A 16,096-nucleotide genomic window follows, 5' to 3' on the forward strand; every position below is an offset into this window, starting at 1 on the left:
TATATGTGTGAGATATCTTTTACTTATATTTAGGATAGTTGTGGGACAAACAGTGTGAAGAAAGGGATAAGCAAAAGATAAGGGCAGAAGACTTAAAACCTGTTTGTCAGATTTAACAAGAAGAAATGAGATGAGTAAAGCCTTGTTCTTTGTATTAAACTTGGGCTGCAGACATTAAACATAGATTTGCATTTCTTTATAAATAAACTGTTAGCTGTCTTCTAAGGATATATTATAAATCCATCAGCAGAGACTTACTGATCTTTCCTATATTGCACAGTACTCTTATTAACTTACAACAGTTTCTTTCTTTACTGGGCTGTTCATGCTTAAAAGATGTGATTATGGCTTAAATATAGTAAGTGAAAATCAAACTTTCTGAGCAAGAGCTTTTATCATCCACTGGAAGAATAAAATACTATGAATTTTGCAGTTAGAAACATTTCATTTTCACTTTTGCTCCAGTGACTAAAGGTTAGAGGTATCTGGATCAATTGTTTCTTCAAAAAACTCCTAATAAATGAGAATAATAAATTAAATATTGCCTAGGTTGAAATTAAGCACAGAGCTCTTAAATTTGAATTTGATACAGTTTTAACACAGACCAATTTATGTAAAGAGTAGTATTTTAAGCAAATGGGAGAATAGCTGAAGTTGGATGTTTTAAAATAGCGCCACCTCACTGTATTACCTAAGAATGGTTTCTTTTTGATGGCCAGGAAATCTAATTGGTCTAATGTATATTCATTGATTGTATGTATCTCTTGTTTCTTTTTCTCTCCCTCCCTCCCTCCTTCCCTCTTCCCTCCTTCCTTTCTTCCTTCCTTCTTTGCTTCCTTCCTTCCTTCCTTCCTTCCTTTAATTGAATTTATTGGAGTCTTTTGCTTCTTCAAACCAGTGTGTCATCTTTTTCCCCCTTAGCCTGTGGAAGAGAAACTGATTTGGGAGTTTAAGCTAATCTTATAATTGAATGACCTTTTATGCTAGCTCTTCAAAAGATAGCACGGTGTTCTAAATAATGTACTAACATGGGAGTTATAAAAATAAAATTTCAGAATATGTATAATGTCAGATATAATATTTAAATTTTATAGTCCTTTTTTGAATAGATTTTATATTTTAGAGCAGTTTTAGGTTCACAGTAAAATTAAGAGGGAGGTAAAGACATTTCCCATATAACACCCCCACACATGCAGCCTCCATTCCCCCACTGGGGTGGTACATTTGTTATAACTGGTGAACCTATATTAACACATCAGTATCACCCAGCGTCCATAATTTATGTAAGGGTTCATTCTTGGTGTTATACATTCTGAGTTTAGACAGATGTATAACAACATATATTTACCATTATAGTTTCATGCTATTAGAATATTTTCTCTCCCACTAAAATTCTCTCTGCTCTACCTGTTTATCCCTCCGTCTCCCCAACCCTGACAATTACTAATCTTTTACTGTATTCATAGTTTTGCCTTTTTCAGAATGTTATATAGTTGGAATTGTACAGTATGTAGCCATTTCAGGTTGGCTTCTTTCACTTAGTAATGTGCTTTTAAGTTTCCTCCATGTGTTTTCGTGGCTTGATAGCTCATTTCTTTTTAGCACTGCATAATATTTTGTCTGAATGCGGTATAGCTTCTTCACCTACTGAAGAGTATCTTGGTTGCTTACACGTTTTGGCATTTTATAAATAAGGCTGCTATAAACATCTATGTGTAGGTTGTTGGGTAGAGGTAAGTTTCAGTTCATTTGGGTAGATATTAAGGAGCATGATTGCTAGGTCCTATCGTAAGAGCATGTTTACTTTTATAAGAAACCACCAAACTGTCTTCCAAAGTGGCTGTGCCAGTATGCATTCCCACCAGCTGTGAAGGAGAGCTCCTGTTGCTCCACAACCTCAGCAGCATTTGGTGTTTTCAGTGTTTCAGATTCTGGCCATTCTGATATATGTGTAGTGGTATCTTGTTTTAATTTGCAGTTTCCTAATGACATGAATTAGAGCATTTCTCATAGTCTCTGCCATCTATGTATATTCTTTGATGAGTTGTCTATTAAGGTCTTTTGCCCATTTTTAAATTCAGTTGTTCATTTTCTTTTTGGTTTTAATAATTCTTTGTATAGTTAGATCAGGGGTCCCCAAACTATGGCCTGTGGGCTGCATGCGGCCTCCTGAGGTCATTTATCCAGCCCCCCCCCCCGCTGCACTTCCGGAAGGGGCACCTCTTTCATTGGAGGTCAGTGAGAGGAGTACTGTATGTGGGGAGCCACAAAGCGCGGTGTCGCTCACGTACTATACTACTTCCGGTGACATGGGAGGCACGCATCACAGCTCCGGAAGCGCATCATATCACTTGTTACGGCTAGCAGTGACAAATATGAAACCGGACATTGACCATCTCATTAGCCAAAAGCAGGCCTATAGTTCCCATTGAAATACTGGTCAGTTTGTTGATTTAAATTTACTTGTTCTTTATATTTTTTTATTTTTTTATTTTATTTATTTTTTTTTTTGCATTTTTCTGAAGCTGGAAACAGGGAGAGACAGTCAGACAGACTCCTGCATGCGCCCGACCGGGATCCACCCGGCACGCCCACCAGGGGGCGACGCTCTGCCCATCAGGGGGCGATGCTCTGCCCATCCTGGGCGTCGCCATGTTGCGACCCTCCTGGGTGTCGCCATGTTGCGACCAGAGCCACTCTAGCGCCTGGGGCAGAGGCCACAGAGCCATCCCCAGCGCCGGGGCCATCTTTGCTCCAATGGAGCCTTGGCTGCGGGAGGGGAAGAGAGAGACAGAGAGGAAGGCGCGGTGGAGGGGTGGAGAAGCAAATGGGCGCTTCTCCTATGTGCCCTGGCCGGGAATCGAACCCGGGTCCTCCGCACGCTAGGCCGACGCTCTACCGCTGAGCCAACCGGCCAGGGCCTTGTTCTTTATTTTAAATATTGTATTTGTTCCCGTTTTGTTTTTTTACTTTAAAATAAGGTATGTGCAGTGTGCATAGGGATTTGTTCATAGTTTTTTTTATAGTCCGGCCCTCCAATGGTCTGAGGGACAGTGAACTGGCCCCCTGTGTAAAAAGTTTGGGGACCCCTGAGTTAGATAATAGTCCTTTCTTAGATATGTCTGATATTTTACAACTATTTTTTCCTGGTCTATGTTTGTCTTCTTATTCTTTTGAATATGTTTTTTTCTAAAAATGTTTTATGGCTTGAGGACATCTAAGTTATTTTTTGTTTGTTTTTTATTTTTTTACTTCTGCACATTAATTGTAATATAAAAGAATTGGACCTTTTAAAAGTTTATTTTCCAAATAAAGCGTTGATTCCACATACCAGTTTTTTCTTATCAGACTTTGAGGTTTAGATTGGTACTAGTTTAGTCTTCTCATTTTATAACCTGCCTTATTAAGAAAAAAATATTTTATGTTAAAATATACAGTCAACGGCCTGACCAGGCAGTGGCACAGTGGATAGAGCATCGGACTGGGATGCGGAAGACCCAGGTTCGAGACCCCAAGGTCACCAGCTTGAGCACGAGTTCATCTGGTTTGAGCAAAGCTCACCAGCTTGGACCCAAGGTCACTGGCTCAAGCAAGGGGTTACTCGGTCTGCTGAAGGCCCACGGTCAAGGCACATATGAGAAAGCAATCAATGAACAACTAAGGTGTTGCAACGAAAAACTAATGATTGATGCTTCTCATCTCTTTCCATTTTTGTTTGTCCCTGTCTATCCCTCTCTCTGACTCTCTCTCTGCCTGTAAATTATATATGTGATATATATATATAGTCAAAATATTTTATAGTTCTGTTTTTGTTTATTTGTATAAAGGGATAGGATGATCTAATCTTTTAATCAAATGGATATATCTATAATAGTCTAAGAATCAGGTCTTATCTTACTATTCTCCATTGTTAAAATAAAGCTCCTTGTTCTCTGTCTAATTGGGTTTACAGATACTATTTCCAGACCTTGGTTATTATGTTAATTCCCTGGCTCCTTTCATTGAAAAGGATCAGATTTCTGACAAACAAGCCCACTGTCTTCCCCAACCACTGTTTTCTTCTCTGTTCCACTTTGTAGTAAACACTAAGCTTGAAATGAGGAGAGACAGCCTCGCATGTGAAGTGGGAAGAGAAGCAGTTCAGAAACAGGGAAGCCAACAGAAGTTAGAACAGTTAATCAAGTTATTAATAAATTGAGTTTTGGGGTGTTTTCCCTGAAAGCTTTAGGTTTTTAGTGAAGAAAAACAACATATGCTTTGTTTTTTAATCAGAATCCATCGCAGATGAAGTTTGGCTGATATAATTAGATTTTTTTTCTTCTTTTTTTTTAACTAGTAAATAAAAGAATCTACAAAATGGTAGTTTATACTTTTCTTAGTTATTTTCCAGAGAAATCAAAATTTAGAATTAGAAAGTAATTCTCTATAAGCAAAGGTTTACTTTTACATAAATTTTTCAACTGGCGATTAATGTTACAGTGTACTATGGCCTATTGCTGGAGAGTGCAAGTAAGTACCGGTAGTATAGTGCTATCTGTTCTTAGGGGAAAATAGACAAATGCTCTAAGTATAGTTTTAGTTCTTGATGATTTTATTACTAAGCTAAATTTTATAAAATAGAAGTTACTAGGATTTAAATATTTGGAAAATCATATTTGACTTGAATTAATGGAAACAGATTTGAGTTTATTGACATGAGGCATTGATTATATTGTTTTCCAGAGCGAAGTAAAACCTAGAATATAATGTAGCCTCCTCTGTTTGTATTGGGATGTTAATGAAAATGTACCTACGTTTCTTATTAAGGATTTTATATGGTTGCATAGAAATTGATACTGGTTTTTTGTTTGTTTGTTTACTATTTTTATGATGATACAAAACATTAGTATGCAAAAGATTGCCACACTTTGGAGGGAGTGTAAATTCAGAGTGAGGGATTGTGCAGGTGTAACAAATGGCAGGCCCACAGATAGCCCTTAGACAGTCATGTTTCCCCTGCCCCAGAACCCGAAATTCATCTGCTTCAGATTGACAGAAGCAGACTCATTAATTTACTACATCACAGATTCTTTTTCTGGAAGAATATGGAATCTAGTCTTATAAGAGATCTTCAAGTTTACATCTTTTAAAAAGTTTCTTTATATCTGAGCTCTCACTTTGTTAACAAGGTTATTTTTTAAATGTGCTTTGTATAAGTATGTAAAGTTATATTCTTACTGAAATTTAATGTTAGCAACATCCTTAAGGATAAAACGACTTCTAAAACAGTTCTCATTATTTTAGCATTAGTTTATCTCAAGTGCTTTTGTTCACAGGAGGAACAAGCTGCAAAATTGAAAGCTGAGAAGATCAGAGTTGCCCTAGAGAAAATTAAAGAGGCACAAGTGAAAAAGGTGATGTTTGGGCTCTTTCCTGGGCTGGGATTCCTATTAGTGATATGAATTGATAAAGAATTGCATTGTTTATATAATATATCTCTAAGATTTGGAGCGGTAGAGGGGTATGTTTTGCTGATATATTTTTCACATCTATCTTTTGTGGATAAAAGTGCATTATAAAAGAAAGAACTTTTTGGTTTTAGGTTATCCTAAAAGAGTAAAACAAAATAGTCTTACTATAATCTTACCTGTTATTAATAATTTTAAGAAAGCTTTAAATTAGTTTAGTTGGGTTATTTGATACCTAATTTTAGAGTATTTTTAATGTAATAAAGTTCATTTTAATTTATATTTAAGGACATTACTGAGAACATTACCATATTCAGTATTGGAAAAAGTTTCTAAAATGCCTGATTTTTGGTTTGCACTTAAATTTCCTTTTTTGCCTGTTATAGCTGGTGATTAGAGTCCACATGTCCGATGATAGTTCTAAAACAATGATGGTGGATGAGAGGCAGACAGTGAGACAGGTGCTGGACAACCTGATGGACAAATCCCACTGCGGTTACAGTTTAGACTGGTCACTGGTGGAAACCATCTCTGAGTTACAAATGGGTTAGTAGTCTCATTGCTTCTGTTACTTTTTAATTTCTATATAATTCCAATGGTTTTCATGTTGATAAAAATACCTTGAGACATATTTATATTTTCTTCATATAATATAACCTTGGCTTTTTACATTACCTTTATTCCCCCAAGTATTTTGAGATTTCTTTGATTATGAGATTTCTAGTTCACTTCAGATTTTCTTATAACTAGAATGAAGTTTTATTTTTTCTTTTAAGGTAACAAGATAGTATTTCTCTTTAAATAAGAACTGCATAGATCAACATATTTACTAAAGACCAATTATAGGAATGTGAAAAGATAGTAGACAAAAGAAAGATAATTAACTATATTAATATCAGACAAAATAGACTTTAAGCAAAATGCATTACTAGAGATGAAGAGAACATCCATATTGACCAGGAAGAAACCGTTATTCTAAATTTTATCTGATAGCATTAAAAAGTATAAAGCAAAATTTGACAGAACTACCAGTAGAAATTCACTAGTCTTCATAGTAGAACTTTTTCATCAAGAACCTTTTCAGTGATCGATATAATCAAGCCGACTAAAAAAGGATATAGGAGATTTGAAAAATAATTAAATATTTAGAATACTGTATAACAGGAAAATATACATTCTTTTCAAGCAGAAATCAAATACTTCTAAAAATTAATTCAACTATAAGGTCATAATCAACTCTTAAGAAATTTCAAAAGATTAGTACCTGGAAAAGCTTCTTTGAATATATGTTCAATCTGAAGGACATGCTCTTTGATTCCTAATATGGAAATTAGAGAATATGTCTGTTTAAAATAAAACCCGTGAATCGCCCTGGCTGATATAGCCCAGTTGGTTACAGCATCATCCCGATATGCAAAGGTTGCAGGTTTGATCCTCAGTGAGGGCACATGCAGGAGCAAATCAATGTTTTCTGTCTCTGTCTTCCTTCCTCTCTCTCTCTAAAAGCAATCAATAAAAATTAATGAAACAAAAACAAAAGAAAACCATGGATCAAAGAAGAAATTATCTTGGAAATTTAAAAAGTTACAGGAACTGAATACTACCGTATTTTTCGCTCCATAAGATGCACTCTCCCCCAAAAAGTGGAGGGGAAAATGCCCATGCGTCTTATGGAGCAAATAATACGGTATTCTATTAAATACTTTAACACACTGTTTGGTTCAGAATATTTTTTTCTTATTTTCCTCCTTAAAAACTTAGGTATGTCTTACGGAACAAAAAATAACGGTATTTGAAATACTTAGTATCAGAATTTCTGAAATGCCACTAACTTGTTTTGTTTTTTTTAAAGATGGGATGGGAAAAGATTAAGAGCTGAAAAAGACCTAGAAGTTAGAAGACCTAGATTCTAGTCCTAATTTTTTTTTCTTTAATTTATTTATTGATTTTATAGAGAGAGAAAAGGACAGAAACATCTATCTGTATGTTCCCTGACTGGGGATCAAACCCACAACCTTTGCGTATTGGGATGAGGCTCTAAGCAACTGAGCTATCCAGCCAGGGCTCTCATCCTTATTCTTCCATGTAGCTTGCTAACGCCCCTTTAACACCATCAGGGCATGTCCTCCATCTGAAAATATATAGAAGACCACATAACCTCTAAAGGCCCAGGGCTGTATTATCAGTAAAGATCCTATGGTTCTGCTGTCAGTTACTTTGCAAAGTTTCATGTCTTTGTTGTAATTCTGATGAATACTAATAAAATATTGGTACTTTATTTTGGGACAGAGAGAATCTTTGAAGACCATGAAAACTTGGTTGAAAATCTTCTTAACTGGACAAGAGATAGTCAAAACAAGCTTATATTTATGGAGCGTATAGAAAAATATGCACTTTTCAAAAACCCACAGGTGAGACTCAGTAACTTACAGAAGACAGAATTTTTAAATGCTTATATTTTTCTATTACTGTTAAGTTAGTAGAGTGAAAAGACTGACAACCACCTGGTTGGAACATTAAAATCCCATGGTTGTGTTCACTACTGCCGGGGTGGAGAGACTCCTGGGCCCAGGTTGTCAGGCCTCAAAGAGGTGACCAGCCCTCAGCCAGATGGGGTGAGCCCGTGGGGCAGCAGCAGTGACTCCAGGGAGTTCTCAGGTTTCTGCTCTCTCTAATCCAGATCTGTGTTCAGTAGCTACTTATTTGGTTAGTTTCTCATCCATTAAAGAAAAGTACTTAACATATTTAAGTTTCTCTATTTGAACCATTTATCCAGTTGACATTTTATTTCTTTTTTAAATTATTTTTTTAATCACAGTAACCTTGATTGTAAATGGTTCCACATTCTAATATATATGTTACCCTAATTTATTTGGCACCTTTGCTTATTCCAGAACAATGTTTGAGTTAATATTTCCTTCTGTCAGAATATTTTATAAAAATCCATAGGTAAAACAGCTCCACTATAAAAAGTAGTGATGAGGAAAAATTATAGCAGTGTTAAAGGAATTGAATAGTTATCCTTCAGGTGGTTTATTCACAACACATCTTTACTGGCTATTTTAAGTAAAGAATATACATTTGGGAATACCAGCAGATCTTTTTAGGGGTGATTGTGGAATTTTTTTTATAAGGCTAATAATTAAAATTCATATTTTAGTTACCAAAATGAGATTAATGTAGTCTCAGAGAATTTTGGATTTCTTTTCTAAAAGCCAGACTATAGATCGGCCTGGCAGATGGTGGCGCAGTGGGTGGGTAGAGTGTTGACCTGGGACACTAAGGTCTCAGGTTGAAAACCCCGAAGCCACGGGCTTCAGCACCAGCTCATCCGGCTTGAGTGCAGGCTTGCCAGCTTGCGTGTGGGGTCCCTGGCTTGAGCATGGGGTCACTGGCTTGGCTTGAGCCTCCCAGTCAAAGCACGTATGAGAAACGATCAGTGAACAACTAAGATGATGCAACTAGGAGTTGATGCTTCTCATTTCTCATTCTTCCTACCTCTCTCTCTCTCTAAAATGTCAGAACATAGATTAAATTTCTCCATCTGAATCAGTTAAACTCAGCATATTTTAAGGAAATTTGCCTTCTTTATTATATTTAATAATTTTGTAAACCTTTGAAGTCCTGTAAGTGTAGCTTTCATTAGTTATATCAAAGCATACTTGCCAGCTGTTGCATGTAGTGTCACCTCAGGATTTGGGGGAGAGTAGTTTATGGAGTAATTCAAGATACATGGATAAGGTAGGGAAGAGGCCCGTGTAAACCATTTAATGATGAGTGTTCCTTCTCACCCTGCTCAGGCAGACATGGGCACAGAGTAGCTGTATCTCTAAAAGACATCATATATGCCCTTGTGCCAAGGGAGTAATAGAAAGGGTTTGTTCTTTAACTTGCATTTATTCATTTTTCCAGAATTATCTTCTGGGGAAGAAAGAAACAGCTGAGATGGCAGACAGAAACAAAGAAGTGCTGTTGGAGGTATGACTCTTCTCCTCCGTCACCCTTTTCTCCTGCACATTATACTATTAAAATACTAAGTACCTTTGTTTGAAGTCAGGTATGTCAGTGCGGTGTATTTATTTTTGTAGTTGTAACTGGAGAAGACTATATTCTTCTATAACCTGATGGAGAGAGTTCAACTGTGAATGTTAGATCACTGAAGAAGTTCTTTAAAACTATTATCTTGCCAAGCACTATACCGGCGTACTTAAAAAGGGCAGGAGCTTTTGGGGGCTGGCGAGTGGGAGAAAAGGCTGGTCAGTGAAGCAGGTGGTTGCACTGTGCCATCTGCTTCCCTAGAGAGAAGTCTGACGATAACTAGCTGTGTACAAAAACATTTCAAGCCTTAGTCTTAAGTAACTGAATTTTTAAAAGCATAATCATTTTTAAAAAATATATGTATCTCCTTATTTTGAAGAGTAATATAACAAATTCAAATGGAATTGAATTTTTGGATTTTTGGCTTTTGCTGATTTAAGAGAACAATGATCAAAGAAGTTAGTATGTTTGAAAACCTGAATAAATGCGTACTTAGCAACAAGACAATTAGGAAAGTGAAGATCAGCACTCAGCTTTTCATACAATACTAGAACTAAGAACAATCCTCTTATAATTACTACATTTTCCATAGTTTGGGAAGAGAGGAATTAATTTAGGCTCAGAATAATCCTGTGTTAATATTTAGTGAGCGTTTCTGAAATTCTTTTACCAATTCCATGATTGCCTTTTCCTTTAAAACTAAGTTTTTATCTAATATAGACAAATCAAAATTTTGAGTTTGTTTACAACTTTCAGCTTATTAAATATTTTTTAAAATAGATGCTCTTTATTTTAGTCATATAAATTGATAATTTTTAAATTATGAAAGTTTAATCATTCACTTAGCATGTTGCATTCTTTTCAAATGTATTCCTACTTAGCTTGACAGCTAATCTAAATGTGTTATTAATTTGGAGACAAGTACAAAGTTCAATGCTTATGTTAGCTCGGATACTTTCATTAAATTTAGTGTGACTGTGCTATTTACAAATGAATTTAAGTGCTGTAATAGCCAACTCAGTTGACATTTTATCTTAGTTTCTTCAAAACAGTGTTAGGTAAAAGTTCATAGGAATTGACATAGTAGTTTTGAAATAAATCCATATTATGTTTAGAATAGAAAATTCTAATTGAGGTAAGTGAGTAGCATGGTTATAGAGCCATTTTGGTTTAATTACAGTGTTACGCATTTCACAGGGGTAAATATAACTTTGTTGTTCTGAGAATCCAAGAATCATATGTCTTTTCAACTTACCTTCTTGTTTTAGGAATGCTTTTGTGGAAGTTCTGTGACTGTACCAGAAATTGAAGGAGTCCTTTGGTTGAAAGATGATGGCAAGAAGTCCTGGAAGAAGCGTTATTTTCTCCTGCGAGCATCTGGTGTTTACTATGTCCCTAAAGGAAAAGCGAAGGTGTGTCCCCTGCTATTAGCTTTTGCGTTTCTTCATTATGCTAATTTGTGGTGAGTGCTGACAAGGAGACTCTAGGCTCTTATTTCAGCTTCTGGAGGACACACAGAACTTTGCTCTGGTTACTGATCTGTTATAAAGACAAAACCTCAAGACGTTCTCTCTCTGGTCCTTAATTGGGCCCATCTCGATTCTCTTCTCAAATCTGAAACCATACTTTTATTTATTATTTTTGGAACTTCTCTATCAGAGTAGTTTTGCTTGTCGTCATTGGGAAGAATCGCTTTCTGGGATTATAGATGCTTCAACCTGCTTTTGAGGGCTCCCTTAGTACCTCTCACTTCTGTGCTCACTGGGGCCAGCACTGTTTCAAGGGCCTTACAGTATCATTTCTTCCAGTCTTTACTGCCATCCTGAAAGGTATAAATTGTTGCTTCTGGGTAACTGGTGAGGACGCCCGACTTGAGAATCACTGTACATGAGATAGGCATGTACAGACACTGAACTACATTGTTTTCTTGTTCGTCCCAGGAAGCTCTATTGCACTATATTGTATTTAATATATACATATATACTATACATAAAGCCACACTTTTCCAAACAAGTCAGTGTTCATTGTAAATGGCAAGACAGTAAGTGAAAGAGAAGGCCTTTTTTGTTGAATCATGGATTAAAAAAGAAATAGAATCTCACTGTCTTGTCTTCTGTAAAATAGTAATTTCTACTTGGTAAAGTTTTTATTTTCTACTGGAAACTTACCGGTTGTATTTGCTTACTTGCCCATTGTTGTTCCTCACTCTTCTGGGTGTTTTGTCTTAGGTCTCCCGGGATCTGGTATGCTTCCTCCAGCTGGATCATGTCAATGTGTACTACGGACAGGACTATCGGAACAAGTACAAAGCCCCGACAGACTATTGTCTGGTGCTAAAGGTAAACATAGCTCGTCTTAGGAATTTTAATTGATGTTAGACATAGACGGGTTATTGGACATTTTAGAGTAGTTTGGATCTTCATCAAGTGTGCTGGTTTTGCTTTTTTCTATAGATTTTTAAAAGAATGGAGAAGGATAGTGAAAAGAATAGTGTGCTATATACCACATTTGACCCTTAGCTAAGTAGCCCTTATTAGATTGATGGTACTAAGAAATAGGTACTGGATTGTAAGCTTTGAGTCATAGTATATAAAGTAGATTATAAATTTGAGACTTTAATAACAGACTTATTTTAGGAAAACTTAGAGTCAAATGTGGGACAGAAAATTTGTATGGTTTAGTTTTTCTCCTGTACTTACTCAGTAGGACCATCAGAGGGCACTGTTCCCAAGGTCAAAATGGGCTGGCTTTCATCTGGTGGAGTACCAATTTTTGTGTCGTCCCCCCCCCCCCCCCCCCGTACACAACCATAGCCCTGATAACACATGCATGTATCATGACCTGTCAGAGCTGCTTATAAGGATTTTTTCCCTCCTTTATCCAAATTTTTGGGCTTCTTATACCGATTATACCTGTACTTTGAGACCTGACATTTATAGTAAATTTTTAGTGATCTGTTAGAATACTGATAAAAACTTTTAAAAACCCAGAATAATTATGGAGATGATTACATCTCTTACATCTTGGGTAGCTACTTAAGTCTACATGTTTATATCATCATTTGATTTTGCTTTTCTGAGAATTGTCAGTTGGGTTTGGGGTAGTGTCAGTGGGATTTTGGGGTAGTTTTTATTGCTTTGATAAAATTAGGTGTGCTGCAGTAACCCTTTATTAGTAATCATTTCTTGGAGAATACCACTGTATCACTTAGATAATAGCAGCAAATAATTTTTTAAAAGCCAATAGAAAGTAATTTAATTCAGCAGTTTTCAAAAGGAGGTTCAGAATCCTCTGGGAGTCCCTGAGGACCTGTCAAAGGGGCCCATGATGTCAAAATTACTCTTCTAATGATGCTAAGATATGAGTTGCCTCTTACACTCTTATTCTCTAACAAATGTATGATGGAGTTTTCAAAGAGGTAACATGATGTGATGATATCTTTGCTCTCTTGGGTAGTGGAGTGTCTTTTTGTATATTCTTGTGTTTTAATTTTGTCTAAGTTTTAATATCTTATAAGTTAAATATCAATACCTATATACATAAGTTATTTGGGGATCTCATAGACGAGGAGTGGTTATTTTAATGGCTGAATACCATCAGTGAGAACACAGATTCTTTCCCTTGTTCCATCTTCTGCCTATCAGCTCGTTCTCAGGCTGCTCACCGCACGGTCACAGATGGCCACTGCATTTCTAGGCATCACATATTGACCCAGAAAATCCATGTGGACGGACACTTAGATTGTTTTCATATATCTTTTCAAATTAGTGTTTTCATATTTTTCAGATAGATACCCAGGAAAGGGATTGCTAGATCATATGGTACTTATATCCTAACTTTTTAAGGAACCTCCACACTGTTTTCCATAGTGGCTGTGCCAATATTCAGCCCACCACATCTTCGCCAACACTTGTTATTTCTTACAGTATTATTTTAATCCCTTTTGCAGCTTACAAAATTAGGCTTAAGGATATTTTTATTTATTTATTATTTATTGAGGTTTAGAGGGATCAAGTGTTGGAGTGGGTGAAGCATTGCATATTTTTATTTTTTAGCTTCTTGCATGTTAGTTGAAGGAACTAATTTTCAAGGCTGTATGTGTCTCCAAAGCTATAAGTAGTTAATATACATTCAGTTGTTTTCCTTTGGCATTTAGACTGATTTTAAAGCATAACTTTTAGTTACAGAATTTATAGCAGTCTAATTTTTTGGCATAAATGGAGAAAAATAATCTAATAGCACAATAGTAATCTAGAATTTATTGCATTCTTAAATGTTTTTGTTTACTTCTCAAATTTTTTACCTTTTATTAAAGAATGCAAACTTTATAAATAAACATCACTTTAGAAATGAAATAATAACCTCTTTTTCTGTAGAGCTTGTACATTTGTTTTGGAGAGTAATTTCATAAGATATTCTTTTTGGACTGTTTAAGCATTTAAATGCAAAGCTTCTAATTTTTAGCCAAGAATGTTTCCTCTTTACCTGCTTTTAGCTCATGTATGATTTTAAAAGTGGTGAAATATTTGGGGAAAAGAGAAGAAAGGCAGCAAATTCAGAAGATTTCACCACTTGTAAGACAGTAATATGACATAGTATTTAGCTGCATGGGTCATGCAGTGAAATCGCGTGGTTTCAAAATCTGCTTCTTTTACTTGTTGGCAAATAACTTGGAATGCGATCTGAACCCCTCAGTGCCTTAATTTCTTTTCAGATGGTGAAGGTAATATGTAACTCATAGGGCTTTCATGAGGTTGGAATGAGCTAATGTATGTGAAATATTTAGCAGAAGCTGGTACATACTATGTACTCAATAAATGACACGATAAATAGCGGTATATCAGCAGAATAGGTATTCTTCTGAGGTATTGGCACAGAACCTGACTGACTGTAATGACAGCTGTAGATGAATGTCTTTTTTATGTGGGAGGTTGAAAAAGAACTTTTGAGGTCCTAAAATGAATTTTAAACTAGCAATTAATCTGTAGATAGATATTCAAATAATCATATCATAATACTCTTCAGGGTGTTATTTTGATATTCTGTTTAGAGGGATAAGGAGAGAAGAATAAAGGATAATTTCTCTTTGGTTTTCTCTGGTGTTGTGTTGATTTAAAAAACCAAAACACTCCTGTGTGTAGAGAACACACACACACACTCTCAGGCAGGGCCACTGAGAGTGGTCTACCCCTGGCAGTAGCCCTACTCTCGGGAAATGGAAGGAATCAGTCAAGAATGGTTTGTAAATCACCATAAAGGGCAGGGTGAACATAAAGGCTGAGAGCCATCTGTAGCCCCTCGTTCAGATGTCTGAACCCTGCCTGATAGGCAGTGGCTTGGGGAAGCAGGAGACGGAGGACAGCTCTTCTAGCTCTAGTTGGCAACACTGAAGAAAGCTCTTTTCCAGTCAGCCCATTCTGCACAAACGGTGGCCTCTTCTGTTTTGTTTGTACTGTGTCCCAACATCTACTTGAAGCATCTGGCAAATAGATCTTGGTCAATAAGAATTTGAGTTGAGTGAATGAAGGAAATAAAATTCCCCTTCCTCTTCAAGAAAAGCATTTACTCCTCTGCCTGTCCTCCTCTGCTTTTTCAAGACTGCCATGGTGGTTTATTATAATGTGATCTAATGAGGACAAAGGCATGTATTTCAAGAGAAGGTCATGGAGCCTATATTATCAGGAGAAAAATCTTGTTAAGTATTATTTTGCTAACCTTTTATTGTTGAAGGATTATAGTTTAAACTGGAGCTTTCAATAACTAAATTGGTTTTGGTATTCAGTGTTTTATCATAGGAGCTGAGCTCTGTGAAGCAATGTATAGAATAAAAGAGAGAAGTGAATTTTACATTTCTGTCATTGTAGACCAGAGAGATCGATTTTTAACAATGCTGATACATAATTTATAATGGTGGCCTCCTCTTCCTGCTGCATTGAGAACTTAATGAAATTGCTTATTTTATTGATTTCATGGGTTTCCACAACAAATGAATATGATTCGAGAATTTATTTTTTTAGAGAATTTTTAAAGCCTCTTGTAATTGAACTTAAATTTAAATACTTCAGGTAAAATGTAACCTTTTTTTAAAAGTATAACAAAAAGAGAAGTAATAATTAATAATCATTACATCCAAAACCAAGTGTGATTTATAGTTTTTCATCCTCGAGGACTAGTGGTGGTGGCCTAGTGTAGTAAAATACCTGGTCTGTTCTAGCACGTGCATTTTGTAATCAAGGTCAAGTCAGTCACTTGTGGTCCAACACTCAAGTGAAAAGTACATTGGGTTGTGCAGAACAAAATCCGATGAGGCCATTGCAAAGCTGCCCATTCCCTGGAAGGCATGTCCTGCCAGTAGAGGGGCATGCAGAGTAGTCTTCAGTCCACAGGGAGCACCCTGCAGCAGGTGGGAGTGCCCACCACCTCCCGGTGCTGTACCTTGTGAATGGTCCTCCCTGTCCAGTCCGTCTCTGAGAAACACTGGAGGCTTTCCCAAAGACTCTTGTTTGGAGTCTCCTGAACCCCTTTCTGCGGGTTCAAAGTGAAATCAAACATTATTTTCTTTTTTCATAGTCTTATAGGTTAAGAATTCTGACTTTGCCTGACCAGGTGGT

The 16,096-nt window shown here is 36.3% G+C and overlaps 1 protein-coding gene across 1 annotated transcript in view; it reads left to right on the top strand.

Annotated features, from left to right (window-relative positions):
* The window catches only part of RAPH1 (Ras association (RalGDS/AF-6) and pleckstrin homology domains 1), a 97,682-nt gene that overhangs the window by 67,242 nt on the left and 14,344 nt on the right, over positions 1-16,096 (top strand). Inside the window, 6 exon segments of the mRNA XM_066278806.1 lie at positions 5,316-5,393; positions 5,834-5,993; positions 7,737-7,858; positions 9,360-9,425; positions 10,754-10,897; positions 11,714-11,824. Of these exon segments, the coding sequence (XP_066134903.1) occupies positions 5,316-5,393; positions 5,834-5,993; positions 7,737-7,858; positions 9,360-9,425; positions 10,754-10,897; positions 11,714-11,824 (681 nt within the window).

Source organism: Saccopteryx bilineata, chromosome 5 (genome assembly GCF_036850765.1).
Source record: "Saccopteryx bilineata isolate mSacBil1 chromosome 5, mSacBil1_pri_phased_curated, whole genome shotgun sequence".
Classification (NCBI taxonomy): Eukaryota; Metazoa; Chordata; class Mammalia; order Chiroptera; family Emballonuridae; genus Saccopteryx; species Saccopteryx bilineata.